Raw genomic sequence first — 27,113 nt, 5'->3', positions numbered from 1 at the left:
TAAAAGTACTAGAAAATTGAAATAATTGTCTAGGAAACGAGATCGAGCATTTCCAGTAGTACTCTATGTAAGTCTAGTTCATGGCTGCTCTTATCTGTAGCGCGTACTACAAAACTAACAACTGACATAGTTCTTTGATAACAATTACGCATGCAATAGTCATTCCTTATCTGATGACTTATTTTAAGAAAATGCTTGTAGTAATTGTGTCAAGCTTCCTCTATTTTGTTTGACAACTAGTTTACGATATTTATTTACGAATTTATATCCTTGGACTTGGACAAGGAAACTGCTGATCAATTTCCTTGTCCAATGTCACAATGTCAATTTGAGTTATGTTTAACTAGATGTGTCACCTTACTCACCAACAGGAGCACAACACTGTTTGAAAACAGTATTATTTAGCTGTGATCAAGGTGTGAGGTCAAGGTACCAAAGTCGGGTCGCTCCATATTATGAGCAGGAAATTTCCTGCTGTGCCCTACCTCAATGACGTTTGCAAAAATGAATCTACATGCTGTACGTTATAAATTAAGGTGAAACAGGTCCTAATGACCTGTTCTAGCTCCTGCTGTTAAAGTCTAATCACAACTTATTTGCAGGATAAACTATCTACAACCGGTAAAACAGGCTCTAAGAGAGATTACTATTGAACTGGCAACAAAATCTTGATAGCTCTTAATTTCATTCATTTTTATTTAACAGAACTTGTTAAAAATGATATTTTGAGAGACAATTCTTCACATGGGAACCATTAATGAGAACGACTACATCTTTATATTTTTTGTACGATCCAAAGACGTTAAAAATGTTTAAAATTAAAATTATGTCAATAAGCGGCGGTCCTTCTCCCACATGGAGAAATAAACCTGTGACCAGCAGTGGGATGCTACAAGCTAAATCAATCAAACTTAGGTCAAAGCATGCGATAAAAGCAGAGAAATTTTAGGTGTTGTGCTACATCAAACATGGGATATATTATCTACATATTAAAGCAAAAACTTTGTACCCCTTTTTACGAATTGCGCGGACGGAGGAGTATGAAATTTCGCACACTTATAGTTTATATAGAGGAGTGCAGAATGCTAATTTTTTTTTTAATTATGCATAAAAATATATTAAATCAATTAAAAAACATTACACACATCACCATGTATTTGACACACAACACGCACATCTCTTTTGTTTATTACTACAGAAATATAGTCTTTGACAACAGAAACTTAATAATGTAAAACTTATAATTTAAATTAATTATTGGCAAATTTTGAACACTGGGCGAGTACTAGGTCTAGTAAATTCTCAATTAGATAGCAGATATTTACAACTAAAGCTCTACTAATAATTCTTTAGTAGGTGTCACTTACTTCACCGCTGCTGTTTCAATTGATATAAACTCATGTTGTTCTAATACGACAAAATAGTAACTATTTATTTCATAACTGTCCTTGCTCAACTAAATTTAGATGTTGATCTTCTGATTAACTGTTGATTATTTGCAGAGTTTAACATGGGCATAAGTTTCTGGTAGATTTTATCAGCAGAAGGTAAATCAATCTATTAGGGCCTATTTCACCTTTATTAATCTGTAACTTTTAGACTTAAAGGCTGTAAATAGATATATCAGACAAATAAAGTGCAGTTTGATGGTGAATCATAAAGTGTAAAATTTTATGTGTTGGAGGCCGTTATAATCAGATTTATCAACGATCAATAAAACATCTTTTAGTCTCTTAATACGAAATCTAAACTGTGTTTTGATGCTTTTTGGACAAGACTCTGTATACCAGTTCTCTGTTTTCTTTCTTCGGCTCCTACCCTAACAAGAACAACGTACGATACAATCTATTTGAAAGTAAACTTTATTATTTACAAAACGTAGTAAAAACTTAACCCTTTTTTAAATTGATTGATTGATTCATCCTGTAACAATCAATTTTAAAAAAGGTTAAGTTTTTACTACTTGTGTGTGTTGGAAACAGGCCTCTTTCTCCATGGAGAAAGATCGGAACTTAATCCACAACCCTGCTGCACTGTAGTTTGGTTATTTTTTTTATGGAGATACATGCATATAAAAGCTATTTTGTTACTTCTAAATCACAGCTACACGTGTTCTAAATGAAAGGGAACGCAGGTAGTCCGTAATTACACTATCCGGTGTGTGCGCGTCAGAGACCTTCGGAGAACTCATAGTTCCCACGAATTACAAAGTGTTTTGTAAGTATGCATATGGTAACAGAATAAGGATTAAATAATACTCAATAGCTTTAACAGCTTACTACACAACTATGTACTTGTATAAATGACACCGGTCAGGTATAGTGGAGCTTGCCATGTTCGTCTAATGCACCAGCGGTCGATTCCAAATATATGCTTGGAGCAAGTCAATTTGTGTTTACGATATTGTTAAGCGTAAAATGTTCGTAAAAGGTGTAAGGTTTGCGAGTGAATGTGATGTTGGCGTTACTTGAAGTTGTAACGTATATTAGTGCATTAGGTTTATTGTAGACTTTGAAACTCTCTTTTTTTATACTGCAATGGTAAACAAGCATACATAAGTGGTAGCCAACGGACCCTTTTAACACAAAGGAAATCACGAGCCCGTTGCAAAACCTACTTCTGACCGTCCCTAGGAGCACTGGCTACCTTACTCACTAGATGCACTTAAAATAACTTACTCGTTACAATCGATATCACCAGCCCGTTACCGAACTTACACCGGTTTTTTTTTAAATATATAACTAGGTCGGCAAACAAGCGTACGGCTGACCTGATGGTAAGCGATTACCGTAGCCTATAGACGTCTGCACCACCCAATTACCCCCAGAAGTTAAACAGGAACTCACAGGAAAAACACTACAATCCTTGGGACCTGTATTATTTTGATTAATCAAATACCCTTCAAGACCTTCATAAGACTGAGGTACTTTCGTAATTGGGCTAACCAGGTTTTGAGGAAGACCTTTCCGGCTGTGCCCTACCTCCTGTTTAAATTATACCGTGCCCTACCTAATATTTGATGACAGGTAACTACATCACGTTCGCGTCCATGTTTCTTCTCATGCTGTCACGTACGCACATTTCATTTTAGACGGATAATTGAGGTTATGTAAGAAAAATGTTATTACGAAATATCCAAACTTCCTGTACTATGCTATGCAATCAGTAAGGAAAAAGCAATATACAAAAAAATCTTCACCGTAACCATCATACATCGTCATAAATATCGTTTTCGAAATTGAACGGTTCGTGAGCAAAACGAATCGTTTTTTTTTTTAATGTAGAAATCGAGCTTAAGTAGGTTTTGCGGAAGACATTAATGAACATTAACTTAATAATTCCATTCTTATAAACTGCAACTCAACACATATTGCTGATATTGCACTTGCAGTCGTGGGTTCGATACCCACACATGACAGTCAAATTGAAAACCTCCTCCGTTTTGAAGTCGATTAAAATGCCATCGAATTTCAAATTGCCGTTGCGTGATACAGAATTTACATATAATAGTAAGCGGTAATGTTTTCTCTACTCTAATTCGAATTAACCCATTTGACGACTTACATAAAGTCTACTTTAATCATGGAGGTGTCACAACTTTTGTCAAATTTCCCAAAGAAATATTTGTTTTAAGGAATTTAAAATTGGTGTAGTTGAACCATTGAAGTCAGATGACAGTTTTGTTTATTCTTTCATTCGACTAGCAAATATACATGTGAAATGAAGAAGACAGGAAAGAGAATGATTGGAGCGATAGAGAATACAATCTTAGTATAATTTTAAAGACTAAAAAATAACCGGGCACGTTTTCATTTACAACGAATCGTCACAGTTGTGATTGGCCAGTAAATATGATTTTTTTTTTATATCAGTGAAACCTTTTTTCATAGAATATTGTATATGTACGAAGACAAGGCTACTTTATGGCTACAATCTCTAAAATTATATGTATAATAATTATAAGATGACATCAAAATTATTATACAACGAAAAATGTTCAACTAATAACAAAAAAAAAGTTAATAAAAACCAAACTTTATAAATAATTTGATTTAATAAAGCAATTAACGCAATAAAAACTAGATCAATATTATTTATTAAGTAACATCGTGTTATTAACAATTACCTTGAAATTGAGAACTGATTATTATAATAGTTTCAATAGTATCTTACGTTTCTTTGTTATAGCCTATCTGATATGATTGGCCAAGGAGACTGAACTCAATAATTTATTTGAACTACCCTATACTTGAAACAATTAAGTTATTGTTCTATAATTGTGTGATAATTGTGTTGGCTCGCAAACGTAAAAAAAAAAACTGATCTCAATTTACATCGACAAGTAGCCAAAAAATAGTCAATTAAATACGCATTGTTAGGAATAGCGCAAAAACTACATGTCCAATCTCAATCAAATTTAAATGGGACCACGCGTCAACCACCAGTTTTCAATTTAAAGAAGAATCATCAAAATAGGTAAAACCAGTGAAAAGTTACGAGGTAACATACACACACAAAGGGCCTGTTTCACCGCTTACGGTTAAAGTTTATCCTGCAAATAAGTTACTAACAGACTTTTACGCTCTTTTTTAGCTCTGACCCTTCTCTTACATGGGGAATGAGGCCAAAGCCCAGTAGTGGGATATTAAGGGCTGTAGTGTAATAGACTTTTACGGACGTTTTTTGCCGACTAGGTTACCACTCCGCAACGCCCCATAAGAAACTTCGTCTAAAACTTCTAAATTCATATTTACAAATAGAAATATTTTAGAAATATAATGGAATTCGATGGCAAAAAATAATAATATATTAAAAACTTTTATCCATTGGATTTCATAATCCGTCAAATAGCGTTATCCACAACCGGCGAAACCACCCAAAGTTATTCCATAGAACTGACTAGAACTAATATATAATTGTGTTTGTTCGCTAACATCGACAAGTAATACGATGTAGTCGGTAGAACAGTCCATTAAATATGCATTACTAAAGATAAAAAGTACTCGTCAGAACTCGATCTTAAATGGGACCACATTAAAAACACCACCATTCGATCAAAAAAAGAATAATCGAATTCGGTCCGCCCAGTAAAAATAACAACAGTAACACAGATAAAAAAAAAATACATTCGAATTGAGAAACTCCTACTCTTATGAAGTCGGTCAGTAAGTAAAACGAGTTAATTTGTAATCACGTGCCACGAACCGAGGACTTCACTTACTTCTGAATGTTTACTTCTTGTAAACATTGTACGTTCGCTGACGTCTCTGTTGTAATTAACATTTTTCGATTTCCCATTACCCGCGTTTATTAAATAATTTCAATAGAAATGTGTAATCACGTAAAATTTATGAACACGTTCTACGAATTAAATGTATATTTGTTTGGACAAATGAAATGGATGGGCGTATATTTAAGACGGTTATATTTGTTTTGTAAATATTTCATTTAAATAATTATACACATACTAGCTGTGCCCCGTGGTTTGAACGCGTTAATTTAAGAAAAAAATATATAGCCTTTCTCGGACTGTCCAAATAAAAAAAGAATTTTTCATTTAGAATCAGTAGTTCCTGAGATTAGCACCTTTAAACAAAGAAACAAACAAACATTTATAAACTTTATAATAGATATAATAATAGTAGAATTTAAAAAAAAAAATTGAAAATGAATTTTCTATACAGTTTTTAAGATACTAGCTGTAGTGCTGTACCCTGCGCGCGTTGCTATCAACTTAGTCAGAATCCTTTGTGGGCTCATTCACAACACTTTGCCGAAGACCATGACATGATTGCATAACTTACGATTCTATAAAGGACATACAGACAAACATTCATTTTTATACATATAGATATGAAAAGCAGGAAAGAGAAATATTAATCAAAAATTTTACTATGAGTTTAAGTACACACCCAATATTTTTGTGACCGGTGTTGCTCGCCTTGACTCTTTAAATAAGATTATTAATGAAGTTGGAATAGAAGTAATAGGAAAAAATGATTTTACTATATTGTATGTAAAAAAAAAAACGTAATAGGGTATCACAATAATCTCTACGTCACACGGACTGTCATTCAAAGTGCATTTAAGCATTCATTAAAACCACGCACAGTATATATCTAAGCTATATAAAAAAATCCGTCAAATAGAAGCCGTTATATATGTTCAGTAAACTTGTGTCTTGACTACTGCTTATATTTAACTGATTTTTTTTCATATAGCTTAGAATGGTATTGTATGTCGTTTTATTTGAGGCCTCTCACTTGTATACATGCTATATATAGAAGACAGAATTACAAATATTATTGACTATTTGGCAACTAATAAACCGAGTCAATTTATTTGTTGTAATTACATCATTGCATTATAATAAATGTATATTTTTGATATAAAAAATTAAATCTTTTAATTTCTTACACGACGTCTTAAAGAAAAATTTTAATTTATTCATAAGCTAATTCAATTCTATAAATAAAGATAATTTAACCTTTTTACATATAAAACGAAAAAAATGGTTGTTTGTAAGGTTGGTTTACGGGCGTGACAACGTCATAACAAAACATCTCCTCGGACGCAAAGTCGAATCGAGTGGAAGAGAGATAGATGTGGCGCAGGCATACAATGTAACGGACAATGGGTCATCCTTTTTTGTGGATGCAGCCGGCGTTCATCGATTAATTGGACGTTGTCGCGTCAAAAACAAAAAATTGATAACATAACAGTAAAAAATTCTTATTTCTATCGCCTACTGTTTTCCAGTGAACGTCTAAAGATATACGATAAATTATTTATACAGATAAAGGAGATCAAGATTATCATTTAGACTGGCTGATACGCAACCCTTACGACCGGTTGCAATACTCTATCCATCTCTGAATTTGTCAAAAATCTATTAATAGTAAGAAAAACAAGAAATGTCGAAGAAAAAAATATATGTTATTCTTCAAAGGTTGTTTGAAAGAAATTGCTTTTCTAGTTTTTTTTTTTTTTTATTTTGTATTTTTTTTTTTCTGATAAATAAGGAATATATAATAATAATTTTTTCAAAGCATAAATAAAATGTTTGCTTACGAAAATTCTTTGTACTTGTACGTCTAACGTTGCTTCTTCGAAATTTTTAAAGGATCAAATGTCTCTGAAACAAAACTTAGAAGAATTAATTGATCTATACCGTACATATTCTATGAAGCGCACAAGTCAGGCTCATCACATATTTATAGTGAGATATTATACAGGCGACTGTTAACTTAAATTCAAAATTTACAATTCGTTGAATATAACATTTCTCTGATTTCCTATTGATACATACATATGTATCCACATTTTCTGTTTTATTATAAAGGCAAAGAGATGTGTTATTTAACATGCTTATTGTTATTATTATTATTATATTGTTAAATAAACAAATACAATCAATTCATAATAATTTTTGTTTATAATAAATAATAATACTTAAAAAGATTTATCAGAAGGAAAATTCTTTACTTTTCTACAATTCCCTCCTATATTTAAAATAAAATTAGTTTGTAAAAATCTACTTCTTAAAATAGAGATAAACGTGAAATATAAATATTGAACGTTTCTTTTTTTTATACAAGTATATATTTTACTATTGTGTATGCAATAAAATAAATAAAGTTATATTTGAGGAATTTACTTTATAATAAACTTGCCAAGGAATTAAAATTAGTTTAAATACTAGAAAAAACTTTATTAAAAAAGTTCTTATTTCAATATATAATGCATTTTCACTTGACTATTTTTCGTTAACTTAAGTTGTATTACTTGTCGATGTAATTGAAGTCGCTTTATTTTCGTTAGCGAGCAAACAATTATTTTTCTTGTTGTTTTTTTTGCTATTTGTTTTGATTTTGCTTTATCATGCTGACTGTCATTGATAGTCACTTTGACATGACTTTAAACATTTTGAAGTACAAAACGGTTATACTCATAACGATACATAAACATTTTTATCTGTTTTTTTTTTATATATATAAACAATATATAATATATGTTTCATTAATTAATCCAAGTTAAAATATAAAACAATTTTAACAAGTTGAACATCAACAATCATTTGACGCCGACCGAACTTTTAAAATTTTCGATTTTTTTACAATATATACGAGTATATCTACATACTCTTTCTTATACAATCAAAACATTTTAATAACCAAATTATTACCATTAAAAAAATTACCATTTAAAAAATTATAATTAAAATAAATACGTCGATTATAACCATCAAAATGAATTTAAAAAAGAAAGTGTTATATGAATATTTTTTGTATTAATTTTATAATACAAATATATTTATTTATTTCATTATTTGAAAAACACATTGCATCGTTACAGAGTAAAAAAAAATTAAGTTTCCCATTAACTTAATCAAGTATCCAAAGTTAACGATATTTATGAGTCTTTCATGACCTGACTTATTCGGCAACGCAACGAAATCACGGGATTTAAAAATTAATAATCGCGCTGTCCCTTTTAAATGAAAGGTTGCAGAAGTACAGGGTTAACTCACAAGGCGAAAGTTCAAGAACAAATTGGCGTGGCCAGTAGCGTGGCTAGTGGCGTAGTTAAAAATAAAATGTGATTATAAAAAAAAAAATAGAAAAAATTATACATTCTTTTAATAAAGAAATAAGTCAACAATACAATAAGTATGTTAATTTGTAAGTACAGAGCTAATTACGAAGCAAAGTTTAATTTAAATGGAAAAAAAAACACATTTGAGCAATTTTTTTTTTTCTATATAAATGGGCAAATGTTTGTAAATAAACGAACTTATTATTTTTAGCAAAACATTCGAGAAATAATGAATACTTATTCTGACGTAAACTTGCGTAAATATTTAAATAATACTATTGAAAAACTCGTTTAAAATCACTACATTTGCAACACAAAACCTCGACGAGAAACCGCTAGGTCATCAAAATACGTTTAACAGCTGGTCAATGTAAATCTATGATATTTTAAGCCCTGTTGCTGTATTCAGAAAAAAGTTTGTCTTGCTTGAGCGTTTGTGCTTGTGTATTGTGTATCCAGACCACCGACGCAAGAGAAAAGCTACTGGGAGCCATTGATAGTAAACTGCCATTAGTTTAAGAGCGATATCCGATACATTTTGTTATGAAATTTATTTCAAAATTCTATCCCTTTTGAGAAATATCACAGACTAATAATTAAAACAACGTTATTATATTCAAAAACATCATTCATTTTGCCTACGAACCGTTAAAATTTTCTTGTTCTAACGACGAATCCTTTTTTTTTAAAACATAAGAATCAGGCCTAAAGCAGACTTAAACGATAACGGTGAAGTCCAACACAGAGTAACGTATAAATAACGGTCCAATTTTAAATTGTTTTATTTTTTAAGTTATTTTCATTATCTAGATCAAACCTGGCACGTACGCATGTAATAATGTAAACAAATGTACCGTAATCTAAATCAAAATAAATGTAAGACAAGCGCATAGACTTTTAAACTGACAATGATGTCAAACTTAAAAAAAAATACGAGCTTCAACAATGACATTAGTCTATTGACCTTATGTACGAACGTAAATAAGTCATGCAATTTTTTTTTTAATTATATAAAACCTTTATTGTTGTAACAATATGTAAAAACGAGAACCGAAAAATATACGTACACTTTATATTTTATATTCGTAGATTACGGTTAATAAAAATGAAACGTATATCGCTAGAGTATGGCTGGACTAATTCGAGTTATTTATTTTTGACACGTTTTAATATAATTTAGATAAATAAAAAAATATTTAAGTACAATTTAAAATAACTTAATTAATAAAAATAGTTAAAAGTGAAACTATAAATGATTCGGAGTGTAAATTTTTAAGAGAAGAATCAGAAAGAAACTCCGCACTTACTCTTTAAAAAACCTCTTTTTTGTTAAAAAAATTTAGTCATATCACATACTATCCTTTATAAATAAACATAATTTCAAATATTATATTCAGAACATATATAACAATTAAAAAAAGAATGTTGGGGAGTTAAAATAGGGATACACGTTTGTCATACATCAGCCTTTCGCAGTCCACTGCTGGACATAGGCCTCCACAAATTCACGCCAAAAATGGCGCGAGCTCATGTGTTTTGCCCATAGTCACCACGCTAAGCAGGCGGGTAGGTGACCGCAGGGCTGGCTTTGTCGCACCGAAGACTCTGATGCCCGTCTACGGCCTGTGTATTTCAAAGCCAGCAGTTGGATGGTTATCCCGCCATCAGTCGGCTTTTTAAGTTCCAGGATAGTAGTAGAACTGTGTTATCCCTTAGTCGCCTCTTACGACACCCACGGGGAGAGAGGCGATGGCTATATTCTTTAATGCCGTAACCACACAGTTACACGTTTGTAGTCTCTATGAATTGCATTAAAGAATTCCTGTCGCAAACTAAAGTATTTGATGTGACATCAAGAACATTACAAATAGGGTTGCCATAAAATCAATAAAATTTAGGTTATTATATATTTTAATAGTATATTACTATAGTAACTTCAAATAAATATAACCGTAAGGATGGCAACCCTAATTACAGGATACCTAATTCTATTGTAGCAATAAAGTATAAATTAAGCCAAATACTAAACAAGAAAAACATAATTTAATAGAACATCTTCCGGTACGCTGCAAGGTGTTAGATATTTAAGCCGTCGTTAGATATTTAAGGTGTTAAGACATTACACACACCACGGCCGAAGCGAGGTCGCTTCACGGCTCAAAGAGAAAGTATCCTGACCTACGTTCGAGTTACTTGACAATTATATATTATTTATAATCCGTTCCAGATGTTCTTATGTGATTAAATAGGCGCCAACTAGTGGAGGGCTGTCAAATGAGTTTTATTTTAATTAGTAAATTAATCGTGACAAAATATTTTGGTGTGTGTGTGTGTGTGTGTGTGTGTTATAATAACAAATACTACTATTGTACTTTAAAGACTATTAAAATATCTGTTTTGTGAGCAAACGTAAATTTTTTAAGTAGCAAAATTATACCGTCTCTTAAGCCTACTAAAAAAGAACGAATTTTATTATGCTTAAGTATTCATTAAAATGTATAAAAATCATTATTATTAAATTTCCTGTAAGCGAGAACAATAAAAGGTCTCAAATATATTATAATTAAAATGAATCACTTATTTTACCTGTTAGAAATATTTAAAATTATTTATTAATAAAGTTCCTTGAATAAGAACGATAAATTGACCTTCTCTTACGTGTAATTATAAACACACATATATATTATCAAAGAACAAGCTATTCTCGCGACTTCGTTCGCTGTTACCTACAAAATTTTACCTCTCATCCCCTCTCACAAGGAAACCGTACTATATAAAGAAAGAATCATCAAAATCTAAATAAATAGTAAAAATTTCTGTTGTAATAAACATAAATAATTGTGTTTGCTCGCAAACGAAAAAAATCCGACTTCAATTACATCGACGAGTAAGTAATACAACGTAGATCGACGAAAAAATACTCAAGTAACTGCGCGTTATCAAAGATTACTCAAAAAGTAGTTATCAGATCTCGATAAAATTTATATGTGACCATATGATGAACATTAGCTTTCGATTAAATTAAAAATTATCAAAATCGGTACACCCAGTAAAAAGTTATTGCGGATTTTCAAGAATTTCCCTCGATTTCTCTGGGATCCCATCATCAGATCCTGATTTCCATATCATGGTACTAAACTAGGTATATCCCCTTTCTAACAAAAAAAGAATTATTCAAATCGGTACATCCAGTAGAAAGTTATGCGGTATAATACAACGCAGGTCGACGAAAAAAGCGTCAAGTAAAAACGCATTATTAGATATAGCTCGAAAAGTAGTTGTTAGATCTCAAATAAATTTAAATGGGACCAATTGGCACACACCACCTTTCGATTAAAAGAAAATTTGTCGAAATCGCTCCACCCAGTAAAAAGTTCTGATGTAACATACATAAAAAAAAAAAAAAAATACAGTCGTATTGAGAACCTCCTCCTTTTTTGGAAGTCGGTTAAAAATAGGGTCGAACTGAGAACCTCCTCCTTTTTTCGAGGTCGGTTAAAAATATCCTGTTAACTAACTTGTAGTCTGGAATCAAATCATGGCAAGTTTCATTCAGATCTCTTCAGTAGTTCTGGCGTGAATCGCGGACAAAAGTCAGATAGACAGACAAAAATAAGAAAGTACAATTTTGTCTATGTGTCCATTAGGAACCGTCCATAAAATAACGTGACGCGAAATTTAACCATTTTAGAACCCAATCCTCTTTGACACCCTAAGTCACACTTTCAGCGACTCCCTACCTAATATTATTTTACAACTTGAAAAACCCCTTGATGGAATGCTAAACATCACATTTCCCTAAAACTCTGCTTTATGTTATATCTTATCACGCTAAGCAAATATTCCCCCTCCTCCTCATTTATGAACGTGTTTTAAGGACGACCCCTTAGAGTGCTCTTAATTTTTTTTTTGAGCATCTTCAATATACAAAATTGTACCTGTTACTGTTTTATATTTAAGAAATCTATAATAAGAACAGATTTGTTTTAGAATACATGCATACATACACAAATAGCTATACACATGCATACATACATATAATTAAATTTTACATTGTAACAATATTCCTGAACTGCGATGAAGGTCGACAATCATTTGAACTAGTTTTTTTTTATATAAAATCAGAGCTGTTTAAATCTTATAATATTATTACTATTTAAACTAGATGTTTGTTATGTAGCTTCACTTGCTATAAATGAGTTTTGGACTTAAACTTGATGGAACAAAAATTCAAACCCAACCATTTTTTAACACATTCTTTTTCATATGCGGTTGTCCGGAACAAATGGCTTAGCGAAAAGACTGCCTATGCGTTTTGTTATTTCTCTCTCCCCCCCCCCCTTTCTCACAATAGTCACGTGCATATATATATATATATATACTAGCTGTGCCCGCGGCTTCGCCCGCGTTGAAATCGGTGTGACACAAAGTTTTCCCGGCAAACTTCCAGTGAAACTCTCATCATAATCGGCTTAGCCGTTCTATAAGCCTTCCTCTTGAAGCCCTCTCTCCATTGATGAAACCGCATGAAAATCCGTTCCGTAGATTTTGAGGGAATCGATCACATACATTTTTGGGGACTTTGTTTTATAATACACTAACTGTTGCCCGCGACTACGTGCGCGTGAAGCGCGTCGCGTTTAACAAAATGGTTTGTTTAATTCGTCAGAATTGTGGTATGAAATAATGAAGTAATAATATAGTATTGTAGTGTAAATATGTTTAAATATACTGCATGTAATTTAGTTTTTAATATGGTTCTACGTAACTATATGCCACAGAATAGCGTAACGCACGCTCCTTCGTGACTCCGTGACGACAGGGGTAAATAAAAAGTATTCTAGTAACGTAAAGGTTAGATATTGTAAAAAATATATTTTTTTGTACTACTGCGTACGGCTCACCTGATGATAAGCGATTACTGTAGCTTATAGACACCTGCAACACCAGAAGCATCGCAAGCGCGTTGCCGACCCAATCCCCAATCCCCCCAGGAGCTTTGGTCACCTTACTCACCAACAGGAACACAATACTGCTTGAAAACAGTATTATTTTGCTGTGATCTTCTGTAAGGTCGAGGTACTACCCCAGTTGGGCTGCTCCATATTTTGAGCAGGAAATTCCTGCGTGCCCTACCTCAGTTAAAAGTTATAAGTGATCAATATAAATGTTTCTTGGACACATAGGGTTGCAACGCGGTTATTTTGCTTTAAACCGACCCCGCTGTATATGTTTCATATACAAACTATCAAGCCCAATTGAACCCCTTAGCGGTGGAATATCGCAAGATCCGTTCTTAGCGGACGTCTACTAATTATAATCTACCTCCCTGCCAAATTTCATCTTTGTCCATCTTGGATGAATGGACCATCCAGCTGTTTTTGAGTTCTCGTGATGAGTGAGTCAGTGATCTTTCTCTTTTATATTTATAGATTACGATGCATTATTTGGACACCTCCTCACCATCTATAGATCACACATTTTAAATTTCAAGTTTCTTACTTCAAAAACATAGGACTTTCATAGAAACTTCCAACCCCCGTTTCATCCCCTTAGGGGTCGAGTTTCATAAAATTCATTCTTAGCGAATGTCTATGTCCTATAAGGAACCTACTTGCCTAATTTTAAGTTTGTAACTGTTATAATTTCGGAGATTTCGTGATGAGTAAGTCAACCTACCATTTTAACCCCATAAGGGAGTTGATCTCTAAAGCAACATTATTTTGACACCTTCTAACCATCTATAGAGCTTACATTTTAAATTTCAAGTCTCTTACTTCAAAAACATAGGACTTTCATACAAACTTCCAACCCCCGTTCTACCCCCTTAGGGGTCGAGTTTCGTAAAATCAGTTCTTAGCGGATGCCTACGTATTATAAGGAGCCTACTTGCTAAATTTCAAGTTTGTAGGTGTTATAGTTTCGGAGATTTCGTGATCAGTGAGTCAACCTACGATACCCCGTTTTAACCCCAAAAAGGAGTTAATTTCTAAAGATACATTATTTGGACACCTTTTCACCATCTATAGAGCTTACATTTTAAATTTCAAGTCTCTTACTTCATAAAACTTAGGACTTTCATACAAACTTCCAACCCCCGTTTTACCCCCTTAGGGGTCGAGTTTCGTAAAATCCGTTCTTAGCGGATGCCTACGTCTTATAAGGAGCCTACCTGCCAAATTTCAAGTTTGTAGGTGTTATAGTTTCGGAGATTTCGTGATGAGTGAGTGACCTTTCGCTTTTATATATATAGAGAAGAGATATATAATTCTCGTGTCACAATGTTAGTTAACATACTCCTCATGCATTATATAAACACTACTGCAACTATAACATCTAGGGGGTTAATAACATATATGGCGAAACAATGTTTGCGGAGTCAGCTAGTGTGGATATATATATATCCAAACAAGCAATCCAAATATATATATATATATATATATATATATATATATATATATATATATATATATATATATATATATATATATATATATATATGCACTTCAACAGTATTAAGAAAAAAATCCTATGTTGTGTGCCGGAAAAAAAAACTAACAAGCCTAGACCATGACAGACTATCAGCATGGCCTATACTATATCATTATTATTAAACGTAATAATAGTTTAAAACGAACGTGAAATATGGATGTTTCTATGTAGATAAATAATGTTTGCTTTTTCACTATATCAAAGGTCAGGTTACATCCAGTTTTGTCAAACCGGTTTTCATTAAAACTTAATAATTATCGTTATTTACAAAGGAAAATTCCATTAAAATGATTTATTTATCGTATTATTATGATTATAATAATTACTATTATGTTTTGTGTGTGTGTGTTTTTTTTAATGTGTTCTTATCTTGTTTATCAAACGACTGAAGTAAAACTTGTTTAGCAATAGGCCTGCACTGTGTCTTAGATATACGAAACGTCACTGGCTATGACAGAAGAGAGAAAGTGGGTGTTCGCACCTTTCTCTGTCTTGATTCGTTCGCCTCTCCCGATCACACTTTTCGTAACGCTCTCGACACGCATTCATAAACTCACTATCCAAGTCAAACGTGCGTACAGAAGTTTTACAAAGTCTTTATGTAACAGTGTCTGGGTGTGTTTATCGTATTTCAAATGTTTATGATATTAAGTGATGGGTTAACTACAGGTTTCCACAGACATATAAGAGAAACAGACTGTACACAAATTACACAAACACTTAGACAGTAATAAGCAATATCTCCACCTTGTTCTCACTCGTCTGAATTTCAAATACATCTTTCTCTGTCTTTTAATGTAATAACACAGACACATACATAGACAAAACCAAAATTGAAGCAATCCGCCATATTGATAGATGACGATAGAAGACACATGGCTTCCTAGCAAAATCGCTTAAGTGATTTTGTTTCTTATAAATATTGAATATTAATGTGTAAATTGTGAAAATAGGACGGATTAAATATGGTAAAGTGCAATGCCCCACTTTATAGGAGTGCTACATATAATAAAACACCTGAAATAACATTTCATAAGTAAGTATTGTTAAGCAAAATAACTTCGCATAAGTTTTTTTGTTTATTTTGCCAATATTCATATTTAATTCAGCTAAATATAAACATCAAGCGTTTAGTTTACGTGTATATTTTAGCAATACGTTGATACCTAGCAATTTCATCTAAGTTCAGTTAAATAATATAACATTTTACTTCCCTGAAAATCTGTTTGACAGTTTTGGTACTTAAGTTATTTGGAGGGGCCGGATTCAGATTTACTTCATATATTTTATTAGATTTATTTTATTTTAATAGTATAGGTTATTTCTTTATTCTTGCTTGATACATTAACTTTTTTCAGATTTCCAAATGATGTCCACTGGAGAAATTCCTGGTTGGCAAATATGAATATGACAAATTGGCAGCCCACAAAATCTTGTGTGTTATGTTCAAAACATTTTGAAAATGAATAAAGTAGTAAATTGTTTGATTTGTCAATCATTAATGATAGGCGTAAAAGAAAATTTCTTGTGTTCATTAATAAACAAAAAGATAGAGGAGGTTTGATTTACCCATCAGATGGTCTGATTAAAATTATTCAATCATGTAAGAAGGTTTCGCAGATGATTAAAGGAAAAATATTAATTACCATTCTATGATTTCATATGTTGGTGATTATTTAAATTATGACACATTTGATTCGCAAAATATGACTATAATAACTTGCATTTATTAATTAGAATTATTATTAAGTTTTACGTAGATTTAAGGTGTAAAGACGATGCAAAAAAAATAAAAACTGAACGAAATTATTTAAAAAAAATTGTCTTATTTAAAAATAAATAATTCGTAAATTCTTTTTGGTTTCATTAATATTGTCCAACTCCATCATATTTATAAATTAATAGCTGTCCCGACTTACGTTGTCCCTCTTAACTAGGTATGAGCTGGAATAAATAAATCATTACAACTTAGATCTACAATTAAATTTAGACCTACAACAATACTTACAACCTATACCTACACCTTTTCCAATATTTCTCATCATTTAAAGTGTTAATACTTTCCCCGCAATTATTTCAAAATTTGTCATCGCTGAAACCGTATCTGTACTGATATGATCATTTTAGGACCAAAATTAGGCAAACCGGTCCAGCCGTTCTCGATTTTAGCCAGACATTGGAATTGCAATCAATTTTTTTTATTAAGATAATCTGTGTTGTAATTTTATAAATTGATAAGTACTGAATACGACCCAGGAATTGTTGATGTGTGTGTAGATGTGTTAGTGTTGTATAGTTGCCACGGTTTTGTAGCTGTCACCTTCGGTCTGTTCCTCTTATATGTCTGTGCAGGTTTCTACAGTTCAAGTACGTACAAATTCTATTGGGGTTGTAATCTCGACCGTACCGATCCTTCGTGTCTTCTCCATTCTACGTGACGTTAACAAAATTTGGACACAATTAGAAGTCACTGTCGACTAAAAAGTGCTATTGAAGCCCACTTAAATATATTATTTTTTGATTTTGACTAAGCAATCCAAAGAAATAAATTACATAAATACACTAAAACTTGGGTTGTCTGGAAGAAATGGCTAAATGGCCATAAGTCCGCCCATTGTACTTCATAGTCTGTAAATGTTTTTTGTAAATGTGTTTATTGTTTAAAATGTAGTTGTGGTGTACAATAAAGTATAAATAAATAAATAAATAAAACATTTAAAAGGCAACCCCATGAGCAAAATAATAATAATCGATATCTGACGATCTACCTACATAAAATAAAGCACAGTCCACATAATTTGGTAAATGACTTTAACATATCCAACAAACACCTTTACGTTTTATTTATGAAGTATTTAAAAAAGGTATTATATTATAGGTATTTTGTATTTATAATATAAGGTGGCAGAGGGAAACCTTGAAGATTACCACTGATAATATGAACCTTAATTTGTTTTGAGTGCACATTAAGATTAAAATTACGTTTTATTAAGCAAATTTAACGACGCCGCGTTGGCGCAACGGTCACAGCTATGGATTGTGCCTGTTGCACTGGCGGTTGCGGGTTCGATCCCCGTCATGACAAACATTTGTATTGGCCATACAGGTGTTTGCCGTAGTCTAGGTGTTTGTGCAGTCCTTGTAGGTCTCCCCACCGTGCCTCGGAGAACACGTTAAGCCGTCGGTCCCGGTTGTTATCATGTACACCTGATAGCGATCGATAGATACTCATAGTAGGGAATATATCCGCCAACCCGCATTGAAGCAGCGTGGTGGATTAAGCTCTGATCCTTCTCCTACATGAGGAAAAAGGTCTATGCCCAGTAGTGGGATATTACAGGCTGAAGCGATAAGCAAATTTGGTATTGTAACAAACTAAAATATAAAATATAACAGCTGGATCATTTATCTGGTTGAAATTCTACATAAGAAGTACATTTTTGTGTTCTCATGAAATATCCAGTTGCAATTCAAAACAGAAAAAAATATATATGCCGGAGACAGTCATTAATACGGACGAAAAAGGAAAGTTGACGCGGCATCCTGAGGTTGGCAGCCCTGTCGAGACTCGAGACAGTTGGCGCAACAACGACGCGTTGCACGCTTGAGAAGAAATTTGTGAAAATCATTACAACGAAATTTACGGTAGTTATAATGTAGTACCTTTGCTTAATTAGCCCTCTATTCGCCCACATGATGTCTTACGATGGTAAGAATAACGATGTACTACATATACTAACCGGAGTATAGGTATTTGGATTATACTTCCACTTAAGTATTAACGGTAAATTTTATGTAATATCATGTAAGTCGTGAATAATCCTTACGACTTACGCGTCATCAATACCGTGATTTACGCGCATTTTATTTACGCGGTTACAATTATTTATACATATATGTCTATTGTGATTAGTGCAATATTAGTTCCCAACCACAACATTAGTTACTCAGTTAAATTTGTTTAAGTGGTACACCACTAATGTGTAAAACAAGCGTACGGACCACCTGACACAAATTTAAAACATATTTCACATTATCTAGTATATAAAATTCTCGTGTCGCGGTGTTTGTAGTTAAACTCCTCCGAAACGGCTTGACCGATTCTCATGAAATTTTGTGTGCATATTGGGTAGGTCTGAGAATCGAACAACATCTATTTTTCATCCCCCTAAATGGGTAGTCCACCCCTGATTTTTTTTTTTTAATTTTTAGATAAGTTATTTATTTTTTATTTTATTATGATTTGGCGTTGAAAAATACATACAACCCTAAATTTTCACCTTTCTACCACCAACACCTATTTTTAAATAGCGTTTAGCGGCAAGACGTTTGCCGAGTCAGCTAGTTATTACTATAATGTTGACAATTAAAAAACAATACTAAGACAAAAAATTAAAATTAAAATATACTGACTCACTTACACTGACTGACACTGACTCAGTTTGATACTTAAAAAACAAATTGATAACAATACATTTAATATCGTTCTTTAAATTATGTTCTATCTAGATACGAATTTATACTAAAAAAAATTAGATCGTAATAAAATCGACATTAAAATTATCTTTGTTTAACGTCATAACACAAGAAAGAAAAGAAAACAGAAAACTGTGTGTGTCTGTGCGTGCGTGCATGTTGTATGTGTGCATGTGTGTGTGTGTGTATGCATGTGTGTGTGTGTGCGTGTGTGTATAGTAAGACGTACTGACCTCATGTCGGGCGAGAAGTCGGGCTGGCAGGCGTACCCGGCGACCATGTGGCCGGCGAAGGTCTTGCGGCGGTTGAGCTTGAACCGGTTGAGGGCGCTGAACACCACGATCTTGTTGTCCATGGACTGGCACGCGAGCCACTTGCCGTTGGGGGCCGGCGCCACCGCGGGCAGCGAGTGCATGGACGGGTCCGCGATGTACTTCATGTCCACGGGGATGTCCCTGGGGACGGACACGTGCTCTGGTGGCTAGTGGCTTGGCAGGCTCAGTTGGGTACTTGTAATTGAATATTGTACCCATACTTTTTTTAAAACCAATAGTTACCCTACTTAGAGCTGATAAGTAAATATTACAAACCACTGACTTTACTTTAAGACATTATGTATAATTTTTGAGTAAGATACAACTATAGATATTTTAAAACTATAACATCATTTAATCGCTTAGCACCATATTATAGACTATAAAATATCACACTATGCTTACAGCAGCTCAGCCAGAACCATAAATCTCAACTACACTAAAAAGAGAAAAAAATAACAAAGAAAAACACCATTTATTATATCACTTCCATTCACAAACTATAGGCTATATCATATCACTATTACAGCCTGTAACAATACATACCACTCCCACACACGTAAACTCTTGTCATCAGATGTGGTGACGAATCTCCTGTTGTCGTCGACGAATGTGATGGTATTGACCGCTCCCAAGTGTCTGTCATACTCTTGTACGATCTCTCCGCTGCGGATATCCCACTGTAAATTAATTATACAAATAAGTCTGTTTATCTAATAAATAATAAATAAACCCAGTAGGATTTTCTCTCGGGGGTCTGGAAACACAATACACCAGCACAAACGGCCAGACCACGACAAACATCTATATGGCCAACACAAACATTTGTCGTGAGCGGAGATCGAACAGCACAACAACCAATGCTTTGACCGTTGAGCCAACACGTCGTCAAAGTCAATCTTCCATATAATTTATTGATCGCCTATGAGAAAAAACTTTGTAGGAAGTAAAATATGCTGTTATAATTTAATTTATAGTATATGTATAAAATATTAGTTTAAAAAGTTACGAATAAAAATAACCTATGCATAAATAGAAATTTCATCGTGAAACAAAAAAAAAAAAACATTTTTGATAATGTGATACGTCAGATAAAAATCCGAAACTTCATTAACAACCAATGATACCTAATACTTATAAAAATAATTAAAATATCTTAAGTTTTATTTAAGATTATTATCAAAAAAGTTTAAAATTTGTTAATTCTATGTAAAATTTATTTTATAGACAAATACTTAAGTATTAAATACTGCACTATACTTGTCAACATATTGTTAAAATAAAATTAAAAATAATCTAGTTAACATTAATTTTCTATGAAATCTGTTTACTAAAATAAATGCTATACAGCAAAAGCCAGAAATTATAGATTAAATGACACTTCAATGCAAGTATATAACATAAATATTTGCATATTAAATATAATAGTTAGGAACTGGTGATCTGCAACACAGGTCCATACGTAAATTAAACACCAGTTTCGAACATACGCCAAACATTTTTATATTGTTCTTAGAAATAGAAAATAAAGAATTATCACAAAGTCTATTTATAATAATATTTGCATATCTACAACATACACAGTCGTCTGTCCATAAAGTAAGCAACTTAATATTTGTGTTATAGGTAAAAACCGACTATATAGCTACAATTTTATTTATTATATTTATTTATAATATTTATACTCACACATATAATCTTCTTGTCAGAGGTACCAGCAACGAACAAGTGCTGTTTGTCCTCGTCCGGATTAAATTTAGCGCAATACGGTACTTTCCGAGATGTGAACCTTGATATACACTCTCCAGTTTCGGTATCCCATAGTTTGATGTAGCGGTCGTAGGCTGAAAAAAATACAAAATATTATTAATAAACCTATACAAATATTTGTATGATACACAAATACTTGTTTATGTTGTAACGTTATACGTACATAATTTGTGCTGCTAAATTAAAATATGCTTAAATTTAATATTTTAAATACGTGAAATGATCTTTAAAAAAAAACATTAATTTATTATAATTAAATCTTGCATGAAAATCTACAGTAATTTATAAAACACAATTTATCATAATTTTTTTTTTCTACATACAAATAATATAAATTCATCAACCGGCATTTATATATTCGCGCGGGCAACATTTTATCTTTTCAAAAATTCAAATAAATCTTTTGTCTCGGCTTATAAAAACGGCAGTACTGGTCGCCACCGCGTCATTCATTTTTTAAATTTTGTCTCAAGAAAGTAGTTAACGCACATCACATTTTTTATTACGGTCTCTAATACGGTGTCTAATATATATTTAAGCATCGTAACCGTAATCCCTAAAATTAGTGTGATCCTTGCTTAGCGTTGTCTCGATTGAACAAATATAATTATAGTGTCAGTGTTTATCGCCCCCAAACTGGGTAAGTGGTATTTTTCCGACTCCCGGGATTATCACCTGCACGGCGAGACAGGAGAGTACCTGAGCCGAACTGCATTTGGAGCTTGTGTGAATTGAGTGCTCGACCCCGCCCATATACATACATTTTTTTTATCTACCTCACCGGGTTAATTAATTTAATAATTTTTTTTTAATTCATGGTACCCTGGTTTCATTTAGATCTTTAATAGACCAGGGGAACCGTGACAATGTTATACTAGTTTCTGCCCGCGACTTCGTCCGCGTGGAGTAGTTACTTTGGACTAACGCTAACTTTAATCATTTGCGAAACTTTAGCTGTTTACGCAGCGCACGCAGCGGAAGCTCCCAAAGGGAAAAAAACAGATTTTGAAAAGTTCTTCGTTGGTGCTCCGTTCTCCTCGATAAATTGGCTATATAATACTGAAAGAATTTTTCAAATTGAACCAGTATTTCTTGAGATTAGCGCGTTCAAGCAATCAAACAAACAAAAAATCTTCAGCTTTATAATATTAGTATAGATTCTTTATTCTACTTAAAAACATATTTATAGTTTTCGATTACAAAAAACGTTGACAAGGGCAAAAATATCTCTAAAAGAGATCTTTCAAATAACCTTTTGTAAAACGTCCTAAGAATCATTTTTAACAGTTATCTTTTAAAAAATTTATGAAAAACGAATTTTAATTTTTGTTTATGCAAAGGTAGTTTTTTTTTAAGTGCACATTCTCAATTTATAAGACAAGTATTAAAACTTATTACCTGTTGTTTATATATATGAAGAATAAAAAATTATATACTCACAAGCAGATAAGAACTGTTGTCCAGAATTATTGAAATTAATATCTCTGACAGCCTGCCTGTGTCCGAAGTATGTTCGTATACAGCGACGCTCGCCATACACCTCCCAGATCTATAATATTAAAACAAGAAACTTATTATTATTCTCCTTACATTTTAATAAACGACAAATACACATTACAGTAACGTAATTACTTAATATGTAGTTATTTGGCGATAATCCAATATTAAATAAATACAACAACTTACGACCATTTGAGAACCAACGCAATGGAATTATATGAGTTGCTTCTTTTATATAACTAAGTCGGCAAACAAGCATACGGCTCACGTAAGCGATTACCTTAGCATATTGACGTCTGCAATACTAGAAGCATTGCAAGGACGTTGCCGACCCTACCTCCACTTCCCCCCAGGAGCTTTGGTCGCCTTACTCACCAACAGGAACACAACACTGCTCGAAAGCAGTATTATTTAGCAGTGGTCTGATGTAAGGTCGAGGTACCCCAGGCGGGCTGTTCCATTTTTTGAGCAGGAAATTTCCTGCTGTGCTCTACTTCAGTTGAAAGACACTCATATACACGCACTGGCACACGTTATCTGTATATCTATCGCATCGCTTAATACTAAAATACACACACACACGAGCGCACGAACGCGCGAACACGCAAACACGTACACACGCACACACGCGCATACGCAAACCCGCACACACGTACACACGCGCACACGCGCACACGCGCACACGCGCACACACGCACACGCGCACACACGCACACACGCACACGCCACAGCACGTCACCTTGACCCTGCAGTCCATGCCGGCCGACAGCATGAGGTGCGCCGTCCGCGGGAACCAGCGCGACGCGCACACGCTCTTACTGTGCCCTCGCCACGTGAACACGTGCGCCTGGAACACGGCGTACATTATGTCATTGTCGGAGACTGTCATTAATATGGACGGAAAATGGACTTTGGCGTTGGATTCTTAGGTTGGCAACACTGTCGGGCAATTCGATCGAGATGGTGAAACGACGACGCGTCCCACGATTAACAAGAAATGTGTGAAAATTAAAACGAACATTATTAAACAAATATTATTGGAGTTATGTTTGCTGTTACACAGTGTTTTTTATTCGCCCACATGTTTTCGGGCGACAGTTAGAACAACCTCCCATCGTTCAGTGAAATTTAACTATGGTTGAAAAGTTTGAAATTTGATGGTCCAAATATATAAAGTTTCTTTTTGTATGGGTGCTATGAAGCGATTTCAAAATTAGAAAATAATAAATCCACAAATAAATCCTGATATTTGTCTACTTGATAATTTTTATGAAAATTTATAGACTGAAGTACATTTTTTTAACTATGTATAAACATACAACTATGTATCATCTATATATGTATATGCATTCATCCCCTAAGAGTGTAACGCCAAAAGGGAGTTTACTAATTAGGTTAGGTTATTATAAATATATAGATATTTAAATTGTATCTACCTTCGGCAGGAAACATTTATCCGGTGGTGTGTCACTACGTAAATGAGTCTCACTTCGAGGGGCTTCGACCCACGATCGACCCTGGTAGTCAGTGGCTTGGTCAACTGAAAATATAAATAGACATATTAAAAAAAAATGTAATACAAAGTGTGTGAGTGTAATTACATTTACTCACCAAAAAAAGCAAGTACCTTATGCCAGATAATTTGTTTCAATCTAAATGGCCAATGTCATACATATTTGATTAGAAAATGCTGTTACTAAGTTGAAGATCTCATTATTCACACAAAAATATGCAAATGTATGTATTTCTTTTTTATATACGAGTAGGTCGGCAAACAAGCATATGATTCACTTGATGGTAAGTGGTTACCATAGCGTATAAATGCCTGCAACACCAGAAGCATCACAATAGTGTTGGTAACCCTACCCCCAATCACCCGGGACCTCTGGTCACCTTGCTTATCTCAGGAACACAAAACAGCTTGAAAGTAGTGTTATTTAGCTGTGATCTTTTGTAAGGTAGTAAGTAGGGGTACTTCCCCAGTTGGGCTGCTCCAGATTTTGAACAGTATATTTTCTACTATGCCCACACCACATATTATAATCAATATTTCATACCTATATGTAAAAACTTTTTACTGTTTACAAATACTATAGTTAAATTTATATCACCAGAAACTTTTAAGAAAATTGTTTTGCTTTGACAGGCACAACACTTACTATGGAATATAGATTTTTCTTCCAAGGGTTTATCATCTTCAACTTTGCCTTTCTTCTGTCTCTTTGCAAGGATTTCTTCAAGCTCCTTTGCTTCATCACCCTCTGGTTTCATAACTCTGCAACCCATACAAGATCAGTCATTACGTGCATTATAAAAGAACACACAAAAGAACATCCAATACACATTAAACATTCTCGCATCACAATTAGCTTTTGTTTAGATTACAAGAACCTATGCTGCTGAACTAGAAACAAATCCCTGAAATGCATCTGAATGGCACCTTGGGTGTGTCGGAAATTTTTAGAAAAAAAATGACACAAAAAATTTCTATATACATCAAAAAAATACAAAATATGTTCTTGGAATTTAAATACTGTCTAAAAAATTATTGAATTACATTAGGAGGGTTAAGCTTGGACCCTTCCCTCCTTTTAGGGGCTGAATCAAAACAAATGAATTAAAAGCAATTACCTGCGTTCACCCTCATACCCTCCCCATGGTCCTAGAAAACCATTCACATCCTCCGGATTGTCATTTTTATTTCTCTTCTTCTTATCTAAGGGCCTCTTTTTAATGTTCTCGAAAACTGTTTTACCCTCTGCTTCAACTGGTGCAGCTACCATCTCCGATACTGAGAAGTTAAGAATTTTATAAATATTATAAATCTGAAATAGTCTCATATCAATTTATAAAATTTACAGCATAAATATTTGACTACTGACTTTTTTTGGTTATATTATTATTTTAGGTTATATCTTCGTATCCACAGAACCAATTTTGAAATTAGCGTATTAACAAGAGACTGACAAATAAGATAAAAATAAAAGCTGTCTTACATAGTTATTTTAATCATCTATTCTACCCTATAACCAAGAAACAATTGATAAAAAAAAGTAAAGAAAAGTTAGAACTTGACAAATCTCCCAGTCAATTTTAGACCAAAAATTCAATTTTTTTTAAGATGATTAGAGGTAACAAAAACACTAGCATAATTAACAGAAGTTCAATACATTATAATAGTTGAGTGTGTTCATGTAGTACAAAGTTCATAAAGTTAACATCTACATACCAACAACGGACTCTCCCTTTTCATCTACTATAGGTTCTGTAGATGGATCAATGGCATAACCATAACTAGTAAACGTTCGTCTCTGATTTTCAAACTGAAATTCACTTATATGAGCTTTTTCTACGTAACCAGAGAGTATATTCCTATTCGCTTTCATTTGTTGAGTTTGAAATGGATTTTCTGGTCCATAGGATGGTGCATATAATTCCTCAAATTTAGGATTATGAGTCAATTCTTGATTGTGATGTATCAGTACTCTGCTGTCTTCGTTTGTCTACAAATAATTAAACTCATATTAAAATCACGAAAGAATAGTTGATAAAAATTAGTTATCAGTCGTGTTAGTTTAATTAATTACCGTGGGGACTACAGCAGGGGCTGCACATATCTGCATCTTTTTAGCTAATGATAAATCTGGTGCAACAGGTTTTAAATGTGTCAACAATGCTTCGTTACTATGTATTTGGCTTGTTTCTTCATCATTGTCTGATTCATCTTCTGAACTACTACCGTACTTTTTTATATTTAACATTTTTACACTAATAAACGTATTTACAGATGAAATTAAAATGTGTATAAAGTTTGAATATTTTGGCCTACTAACACAAAATAATATTAACACAGAAGAATAACAAATCACAAACACCACTGGAGAATCCACATTGGAACTTGTCATGCATTGACAATGACAATGATGTGTGACTGTTGTCAAGTTTACGTTCGTTTGTTGTGTTTAA

At 33.1% G+C, this 27,113-nt stretch overlaps 1 protein-coding gene and 1 long non-coding RNA gene across 2 annotated transcripts in view; one reads left to right on the top strand and one right to left on the bottom strand.

The window, feature by feature from the left end:
* LOC123655431 (pre-mRNA-processing factor 17) overlaps window positions 1-27,067 on the bottom strand; it is a 38,766-nt gene extending 11,699 nt beyond the window's left edge. The window contains exons 1-10 of the mRNA XM_045591244.1: window positions 26,735-27,067; window positions 26,377-26,650; window positions 25,779-25,938; window positions 25,307-25,422; window positions 24,584-24,687; window positions 23,887-23,994; window positions 23,088-23,196; window positions 21,567-21,721; window positions 20,424-20,557; window positions 19,797-20,018 (exon numbers count right to left, since the gene is read on the bottom strand). Coding sequence (XP_045447200.1) covers window positions 19,797-20,018; window positions 20,424-20,557; window positions 21,567-21,721; window positions 23,088-23,196; window positions 23,887-23,994; window positions 24,584-24,687; window positions 25,307-25,422; window positions 25,779-25,938; window positions 26,377-26,650; window positions 26,735-27,052 — 1,700 coding nt within the window. The 5' untranslated portion in view covers window positions 27,053-27,067. The remainder of the gene's footprint in view (window positions 1-19,796; window positions 20,019-20,423; window positions 20,558-21,566; window positions 21,722-23,087; window positions 23,197-23,886; window positions 23,995-24,583; window positions 24,688-25,306; window positions 25,423-25,778; window positions 25,939-26,376; window positions 26,651-26,734) is intronic.
* Window positions 15,927-16,729, top strand: LOC123655433. The gene is made up of 2 exons (XR_006743399.1): window positions 15,927-16,123; window positions 16,446-16,729. It is a non-coding gene; the product is annotated as an uncharacterized LOC123655433 (long non-coding RNA).
* Window positions 27,068-27,113: the final 46 nt, after the last annotated feature.

Source organism: Melitaea cinxia, chromosome 7 (genome assembly GCF_905220565.1).
Source record: "Melitaea cinxia chromosome 7, ilMelCinx1.1, whole genome shotgun sequence".
NCBI classification, from domain to species: Eukaryota; Metazoa; Arthropoda; class Insecta; order Lepidoptera; family Nymphalidae; genus Melitaea; species Melitaea cinxia.
Note: the sequence above shows the minus strand (reverse complement) of the source record. Positions and strands in the feature narration are given on the sequence as shown.